The sequence below is a fragment of the Macadamia integrifolia genome, chromosome 5 (genome assembly GCF_013358625.1).
Source record: "Macadamia integrifolia cultivar HAES 741 chromosome 5, SCU_Mint_v3, whole genome shotgun sequence".
In the NCBI taxonomy this organism is placed as follows: Eukaryota; Viridiplantae; Streptophyta; class Magnoliopsida; order Proteales; family Proteaceae; genus Macadamia; species Macadamia integrifolia.
The window spans coordinates 16,332,654-16,341,721 of NC_056561.1; the positions used below are offsets into that span (position 1 = coordinate 16,332,654).

At 38.8% G+C, this 9,068-nt stretch overlaps 2 protein-coding genes and 1 pseudogene across 2 annotated transcripts in view; 2 read left to right on the forward strand and 1 right to left on the reverse strand.

Annotated features, from left to right (window-relative positions):
• LOC122078536 (uncharacterized protein DDB_G0275933) overlaps positions 1 to 629 on the forward strand; it is an 8,988-nt gene extending 8,359 nt beyond the window's left edge. Inside the window, exon 3 of the mRNA XM_042644552.1 lies at positions 225 to 629. Within this exon, the coding sequence (XP_042500486.1) occupies positions 225 to 288 (64 nt within the window). The 3' untranslated portion in view covers positions 289 to 629. The remainder of the gene's footprint in view (positions 1 to 224) is intronic.
• Positions 630 to 2,266: 1,637 nt separating this feature from the next.
• On the forward strand, positions 2,267 to 3,168 carry LOC122077921 (annotated as a pseudogene).
• Positions 3,169 to 3,746: 578 nt separating this feature from the next.
• LOC122079453 (T-complex protein 1 subunit zeta 1) overlaps positions 3,747 to 9,068 on the reverse strand; it is a 28,309-nt gene continuing 22,987 nt past the window's right edge. The window contains exons 12-15 of the mRNA XM_042645946.1: positions 5,436 to 5,504; positions 5,205 to 5,312; positions 4,952 to 5,070; positions 3,747 to 4,053 (exon numbers count right to left, since the gene is read on the reverse strand). Of these exons, the coding sequence (XP_042501880.1) occupies positions 3,978 to 4,053; positions 4,952 to 5,070; positions 5,205 to 5,312; positions 5,436 to 5,504 (372 nt within the window). The 3' untranslated portion in view covers positions 3,747 to 3,977. The remainder of the gene's footprint in view (positions 4,054 to 4,951; positions 5,071 to 5,204; positions 5,313 to 5,435; positions 5,505 to 9,068) is intronic.

Genomic DNA, 9,068 nt, shown 5'->3' on the forward strand with positions numbered 1-9,068 from the left:
CGGACTAACCAGCTAGCTCTGGGTTCAAGCGGCTTTTCACCCCTAACCACAACTCATCCGCTGATTATTCAAGATCAGTTGGTTCAGACCTTCACTTGGTTTCACTCATATATTTCATATATTGACATATAACGGTGTATGAATTTATATATCTTTCCCTTGAAATTTATCATTTATTGATACAAATTGCTGCATGAATTTATATTTCCTCGTTCTCTTGGCAGTACCAATGACTCTGTATTGGAAGAGATGAAGAGAGAATACACGCTTCAACAGGAAGGCAAATGATTGTGAAAATTAAGCATGTGCTCAAGAGACTCAATGTTCTCTGGTTCTGCAAATATGATGAACTTGCATAGCAAAGACCAGATGATGCCGAAGAGGATTCCTAAATTACATGTTCTTATGTCTCAACCATAAGATTCATTAGTTTTTTTGATGATATCAGGTTCACTTTTGTTCTGATTGCCATCCTTGTAGAAGGAATAAATTGCAAATATAGTTTCTGTTCTGCAAAAATTTTCAGATGCTTAGGTTGTCAAAAAATTGCTACAGGAACCCTCCAACTCCACCTTGGGAAATCACTGACATAATCTTGGATATTAAATTGCATTGTCAAAGTTTGGCAAGTGTCTTTTTAGATTGATCAGTAGGTCGGTCTTAGAAAATTAAGTTAATTCTGTTGTTTTTTATGTCTGTCCTGCTATTGTAGCTTCTAGTGAAGCTTTCTGTGACCACTGGTTGATGAAGTAGTTGATCTTACCAGTTGATTTTTCCTGATATATAAATGCCCCTAAAAACAAAGAATGTTTTCTGATGGCCTGTGCTAATGTGGCCTTATGTAGGCGTGCAAGATCAGGAATTTTCCTGCACCTTTAAGGCCAGCAGTTTGTTTGAGATATCAAACATATTAAAACAAGGGAGATGGTTTCCCACGATGCCCGTGTACTAATTGGGGTGTATGCGAAGCATGGGTTACGAATCATAAATTAGAGGGATTTTGGAGGAGAGAAGATGTGGGGCCTTTACTTTTTATGAGAGGGAGGACAAAAATCCACACACGGATGGTGTGTTGTTCTTTTGCCCTTCAAACAAAAACAGTTTTATGGTGGGCCATAGTTGCACAATCAATCCCAGGACTGATCATTGGATTCTAGGGTATTCATCAGTAACCCCATTCCCCCCACCCTTGAATGCTCCAACATTAGTAGCAGATTTCACAGATCAAACTTCCATTACATGGTATCCTCATCATCTTCAGAAATGGTGGCCTCCTGATGTGGTTGATATTATCCTTCCCATTCCCATTTCTATCTCTAGAGATGATTCTATCATTAATCCTAATTTGAAGAAGTGGAGACTTGCTTTCATGGATGGCATTTTATGGCATCTTTGGATTGCTTATAATACAGCCTTATTTAGACAAAAATTTTGGAGCTGTTCTTATGTTGCCTTAAAGTCATCTGTTTGCTTGAGATTATCCGTATCTTTGGCCTACTGGTTATCTTTTGATGGAAAGAAGATATAATAGAAGAAAGAGGCAAAGTTAGTAAGTCTCAACAAACAACTACAGAACTAAAAAGCCCAGAGACTCCAAATACAAACTCTTCGTGGAAACTGAACTTGCCTTGTCATTTGAATAAATCCCTTGAAACATGGTAATAACAACGTAAGAGGAAATTACACTCCCCTCCCTTGTACTATGCCCTGCACTTTCCCCTTACGTACTTTCATAAATACCATTCTCCTCCCTTATAGTTTGAAGATTCTTTCAATCGTACCCCTTCCATTAGATAGCCCTATTAAATGATGGCCTCACTTAAGACATTACATTTCATAACGAAATTATTCTTTCCACACGAAATAAGCTTTAGAGCCCTAAAAGGCTGAAACTCACCCCTTCTTCATCACTGTGATTTTGTGCATCGCCGCTGGCTGTGCTCCGCCATCGCTGTGCTTTGCCGCCGCTCGTTCACTTCGCATCAACGTTGTGCCCTAGTGCTTCGCCACCGCCGACTGGTGTTACTGTGAGTTTGTGTTTCACTATTACTTGTTTTTAGTGTATTTGTGATTGTCTTTTTCTGAATTATATGTATAGTCCAATGAAAGTGATATTAAGGCATAGCACGGGGGAGGGGAGTTTATTTTACACTGTTAGTAAGTTTTCTGCAGCACCAATTGGGCCTATTGTTTTCCCTTTTTTAAAGGATTCTGTGCTTAAAGATAAAGGAGGTAAAAACAATTTAATTGCATTAGGAACATTTAAATGCAACTGGCTTTTGAAATATTGTTCCTCGTATGTTATATTATCAATCCATTTTAATTTTTCATTTGTGGGTTATGAGTTGCTCTTAAATTGCTGATGAATGGATTTCACACTTTCATGATATATAGTGAAAAATTTTGCTTCTTTCTTTAGGTCCTTTGGATAAAAATCATACGCAACAAGATTACTGGTCAACCGGAAGGTTATGGGCTTGTAGAGTTTGTTTCCCATGCTGCAGCTGAACAGATTCTGCAAACATACAATGGGACACAGATACCTGGAACAGAACAAACTTTTAGCTTGCATTGGGCTTCTTTTGGGATTGGAGAAAAGCGCCCTGATGCTGGACCTGAGCTTTCCATTTTTGTGGGGGATTTAGCGCCGGATGTAACAGATTATTTGTTGCAAGAGACCTTTCGAGCCCAATATCCATCATTAGGGGTGCCACGGTTGTTATTGATCCGAATACTGGCCGTTCAAAGGGCTATGGATTTGTTCAGTTTTCTGGCGAGACAGAAAGAAACCGCGCTATGATCGAAATGAATTGGGCATATTGTTCAACCAAGCCAATGCGTATCAGTGCAGCAACGCCAAAGAAGACTACTGGGTTTTCAGCAGCAATATCCAGCAGCTAAAGGTAATTATTATCTTAATTTTAGAGATGAGAATCAAGGGAGAAGTTACCATAAATTGCAGCTGCAGGTGCGATTTCTCTAGTGAGGTTCTGGAGGCGAAGACCTTGCTCAAGAGTTTGAGAGCAAAGAGGAAGTCCAAAAATGAAAGAGAGAAAATATATGTAAATGACACAAGGGTAAATTGATCTTTTTCCATGACATTTTAATACTATCAGTCACTAATGTGACGATCAAAAGAATATTCAAACTAGAGAGGAGGGGATTGATACTTATGGAAGTACGTTGGGGGGGGGGGGGGGGGAAATGCTATTAAGGCATTAATACAAAAGAGGGGAGTGTAATTTCCTCAAAACATAAAGATAGGCATAGTTATAAGTCTCAAGATCTCAAGTTCTCAACTCTCCAATTGGAGTTGGTCTTCCAGTACAAGCTTATATTACAAGCTCTAAGCAGGATCTCCACAACCTCCAGGATATGGTACTGATCTTAAGTCCTCACTCTTGGAAAGCAAGATTTGGCATTGCCTCAAAAATGAAGCAGTGTCAACACTAAATAAAAACATTTTGGTCGTTTCCTCATTGTGAATGTTTTCCATCACCATGGCATAGAGAATCATAATTAATCTCCCCCACCACCCTCCACAACCTCCCAGATTCGAAATGCCTTTTCACTTTCCCAGGATCCAATCTGACGAACCACCTTTTTAAGATTAACACCGCTTGTGACCAGGTTTTTTGAAACGTTAGGTACCTTCGGATTTAGTTTAATTGAACGTAGGGTACTTCATGTAGTGTACCGAAAAGAATTTTGAAAGAAACCCCACAGTAAACCAAAAAATAAATAAATTGAATGAAAATTTTTTCTTCACTAAAAAATTCCAATAACTTCAAAAGTCTACATATTTTTCTTCTAAATGAGCAGGTTCAGTAGTGTACAAACACAACGATACCACTCAACACTAGCGCAATGTTCTGCTCTCAAGTATTGTTCATCAGCCAAAAACAAGTCCCCGTTTTGCAAAACATAAGTTAACCGCAAATGCAGAGGAAATGGATCAAAACCTAAAATGGGAGGAACTAGTTTGGCTTCCGCATGTTTCGACCAGCACGAATTACCTCATCGACAAGTAACAATTGGGAAGCGATAACAGGCCTGCAAAACAGAGGCGACCATTGCTGTCAGAAATACATTGTAATGGACACACTACAGCCCAGTGTAACAAAATCTATAGTCATGCTGGTCCCATAACAACCCACAAGCCACACGCTCTCAAACTTGCTGTTTCCATTGCGAGACCTTAGAACACACTAGCTCAAAAGGATTCTAGTACCAGGACTCAAAAGTAGGAATACTAGGGGAAGCCAAAGCCACAATCTGGGTTTACAGTAGTACTTTTCAGGCTTTAGTGGAGTTTCCCCCACTGGGGGAAGAAAAAAATCCAACCAATTTTACATAAATTTCAGAAATGGCTCTTTTTTACTTCCACTTCTGACTATATGTTTTTTCTCACACTACTATTTTAGGGAATTTAACACACTCCCAAGTGAGGTTTTAGACTAAAATATGTACATGCAATAGAGTGGTTGCTGTGCGACTACACCAGTGTCCACATGGCAAATAAGGTTCCGATTCAGATCAGAATTTGATCCCATCATCATTGCTCCAGGTGTTCATTAGTGAAATTCATGGACACATCTACATAAAACTTCAATATAAAACCAAAACCTCAGTGGCTGCCTTCAATTGAGGCATAAACATTAAATTATATGGGTTTGGCATGGATGACAGACACCGAGTGTATGTGTGGATAATCCAGGACTCTCTCTTCAAAGGCGAACTCAGTAAAGTATATGGGTTTGGCATGGATCACAACAGTGTGTGTGGATAATCCAGGAGTGCCATGGATTCAATTTCATAACTACCTAAGTTGTTAACTAATATGGCCATAAAGAAGTTTCGTGAAGATGGCACTAATGCCTTGTAGGGAATACTTCTGAAACCACAATAGCAAAGAAATAAAGATTCAGTTTCAAGTAGAGTATTGCCATACCCTGAGTTTATGATTTGGCGCTTGACAGAGTAATTATCAAAAATTCCCTCCATTTGAGGGTCAATTGGCTCTCCAGTATGCTGGTTCAATCCCACAATGTTTCCCTTGTCATGCTCTCCCTAGATAAAGAGAAGGAAGAAAAGAGAGAGGGGGGGGGGGGTCAAGGTGGTTAGCATTCTTCTGATGAATACACTATATTTCCCATGCAGAAAGCAAAGGGGAGGGGGGAGGATGATCCCAATAAGCTAATTACCGTGAGCCCAATGATAACATCTTGAGTGTCAAGACCAGAATTTTCTGCTAGAGTTTTGGGTACCACAAGAAGGGCATCAGCAAATGCTTCAATACCAAGTTGTGCACGCTGTTGAAATTAGAATAGTCAGCAGTATCCAGAGAAATAACAGATACATACTCTTCCTCCCATCCTTTTTTTTTCTTCCTTTAATTAGGTATAGGAAAGCATGTTGTGAGAAGTTATTATTACCCCTTGAACAGTTTTCTTAACTTCGTTGATTAGGTACTGTCTGGCTGCGACTTCAAAAGCTCCCGCACCCTGATCAGTAAAAGAAGAAAATTAACAGACCTCTCCAAAAGGGGGAAAAATAATTTATTAGCATATTTTTGAAAGATTGGGACTAAACCCAATACGAGTTTCCACCAATAATGGTAAAAGATATAGATGACAGTCTCAAGTTTACCAAATATAAAAAATTATAAAATAAATAAGAAATGTAAACAATAATGAATAAAGGAAATTTGAACAAAATATTACCATGTGAACCACTTAACATTATAAACTTGGAGAAAGAAAAAGAAATGACGGAGAGAGTAATTTCATCGTGTTTATTTTTTTCTTGAGGTTGCAAGATTAAATACAGGCAATACCCTGGCCACCAATCAGTTTAACTTAACCCAATTTTTTACATTCCTACGGTTTTTCTTAATTGATAACCAAATTTCTTTCAAACACACAGAAGCAGCACAACAGATAAATGGTACACAGACAATGAGGTCCCATAGGCCACCAAACCCAAAAGAGAAGTTAAAAGGCAAAGCCTAGCTTTCACACAACAATTCCCTATAGGATTGTTCTATAATTGCTTAGAATTTGTAAAACATTTAGTATAGTACATAGCTTAATACAACTTCCCCCAAGCATAAGACCGTTTTGTCAGTGATACTATTGTTCCTACCCTGTGGGGTGTGTGTGTGTGTGTGTGTGTGTGTGAGAGAGAGAGAGAGAGAGAGAGAGAGAGAGAGATCTTTGCCACAAGCACGTGAATAGTGTCATGTGACGGCTGCCATAATGCCAGCACAAACACCATATGGCATGCTGGAGAAGATTTGTGTGTCATGGATCTTCTCTTCCTCATGCATCATGATGACCAAGTCTTCCACAGCATCTAATTTCCTTTCAGACTTCAGTCCATGCAGAGTATGAATGAAGACTTCTTGACACCATATAGAGCTATTGCAAAACACGAGTGAGTTAAAGCACACAAAAAGTATGACAAAAATTTCAATTAAAAAGGTTATCAAATATTTAGAAGTTTCAGTCCCCTTATCATTTCTATATCTAAGATTTCCAACCCCCTCAAAAATTTGGGAACCGAAAGTCTTCCTCGTAGGATTCCCTCGTTTCTCTATTTCCAATGTCATAATATCCTCTTAAGTTGGTACCACACATGACCGTTTTATCTAGCTTACACCATCTGTTTTTAGGATTTTTTATAATTCCAAATTTTATCCACGTGCACTTTGTCCTCAATGGTTAAGCTATCGCATGATCCCTAACAGTTAGGTTGGGTATGGCACGAGAAAAATCCTTGTAGCCCCTGGCCCAGCTGCAGTGCACCCTTATGTGGTTGCTTAGTTTTGTCAAATCAGTAAGCCATATGCATGATTCATGTGCAGGTCAGATAAGCGTTGAGCAATATATTTTCAAGGGGCCGGGTCAGTTGCCATCCTTAGGTGGATGGGGTGATAGAATAGAAATTGGAATTACGAAAATCCTGAACAAAGTGGACAGAACACCTTTCATAGGTGCACAAATGTGGAAGCCTATTTAGGCAGCAAAGCAGAGAAGCTAGGAATCCAATGTGAAGGATCTTTCGACCAACTTTTGAGAAGTTCTCAAAATGACTGCCAGTAAAAGATATTAAAATTCTGAGAACTTTCTTTGGTTCATTTACCCAAAAATTACGCAAGCACTAGGCTAGAGTAAGATAATAAGTTGAGCAATGAGAAGTAATTTACACCAAGGGGAGAAGTCAACCTCAAAAAACAGCCTAAACAAAATTTGTCACCAACTGGAGAGAGAGAGAGAATGCAAGGATTTGGGAGGGGGTCAAAAGGATTCAGGTCTATCAGGCTTACATCAGAAACAGAAGCACCCACATACAAAGTTCTAACTGTGGTCGGTCTTGTCTCTCAATTGGGTCTGTGAAGTCATTTTAGTGATCCCTGCTAAGACCAAACCTTCATCTCCTCACCCATCCCATAAAGGTTCCAGCAGCAGTGACGGGTCCCTAGCACCCTTTGTGGCTCATAGCAGATTAAGTTAGCAATGCCACAAAAAGGCTGACAGTAACACAGATACCAAACAGTTATACAAACCATTTGTCCCCTGTTAGCAACAGGCTGGACCATATCTGCGCACTCATATTAAATATGAGGTCTCTTTGACACCCCCCCCCCAAAAAAAAGGCTCAGTGAGCACTGATGTCAGGCTAGGTAGGGACACCCAACCTCAGTTAGGATCACTAACAACCACAAATAAGGTACCGACCTTAAGACTTAATGATTAAGGTACTGACCTCAGACTTAATGATTACAGTACTGACCTTAGACTCAATGCAGAATATGAAACCAAGTTACAGCACATAAACCAGGCTCTACCCAATCCCTTACAACTCTACAATCACCTGGTAAAGGGAGATCCCTAGCCACAGGTCAGAGGAAAAGGGAGGTTACCATCGAAAGTCAGCTCAGGTAGATAAAATAAAACCCCAAAATCTCAGGGTGAAGTAATGGCCCAAACCTCAGTTCTCACAGTTCTTGGATTAGGGCTTGACAGGAGAAATTCTCATAAATAAGCAAATACCCCCTATTTGAATCCAATAAAAATAGTTTAAAAATCAAATTCCAAAAGGATAAAAAGTCAACCCCTCAATCCAAGAACAAAAAATGGATTTTGGTTATTGGGGCAATTTTCAACTTTTAAATGTTGGGGTTTTTCTCAATTATGAAAATTTTATAAATTCTATCATGTTAAAAAATTGCTAAAAATCAAAAATTCGGTAAAATAATCTTTTGTTTTAATATCCATAAAATAATTTTCATTCATGCGATTTTAACAGCATTCGCACACTTAAAAATAAGTTTGACCAGAGCATAACTTTGTCATTATAACTTAGATTTAAGTAATCTTAGACTTGTCGGAAAGCTAGTTTTATATTATAACTAATACAAAAAGTCTCATGTAAAAATAAAATCATTTGGCAAGTCAAACTTATTAAAAAACAAGAGCATTTCTCTAAATTTTGATTTTTTATAACTCAATATGACTTAATGTTAATTTTTTATGATTTAATATGGCTAAATGTTGATTTTTAATGACTTGATGTTGCTTAATCTTGATTTTTTATGATACAAGGTATATATAGCTTACTAAATAATGTTAGAAAATAGGGAAAACAAAAAATAATACTTGGTCGCCTTGTTCATCTTAAGGCGGGCGCCTTCTCGCCTAAGCGCTTAGACAACCCTCCACCACAATGGCACCGTGACAACTATGCCTTAAAAAGGGGGACATTATAGAGATGACTTTCTATAACTTCAATTTCACACCCACTTACAAAAATATATATTATGATTTTACAGCACAGAACAGATGAAGCTTTAGGACACTAATACTTGGACAAGATGCACACATCCTATGATTCTCAGCCAACACACAAATAAGTTCAAAGGTCATCATCCTGCAACATTACAAAAAAAAATGCCGCTCGCGACCTGAAAATTCTGACCTAACGCTCGCAGAACCCTATCAATGCCGCTGCTGGGAGCAACCTGGCCTCCCGCTGGGCTGCTCCCTCCACTCCCCCTCCCCCTCCCC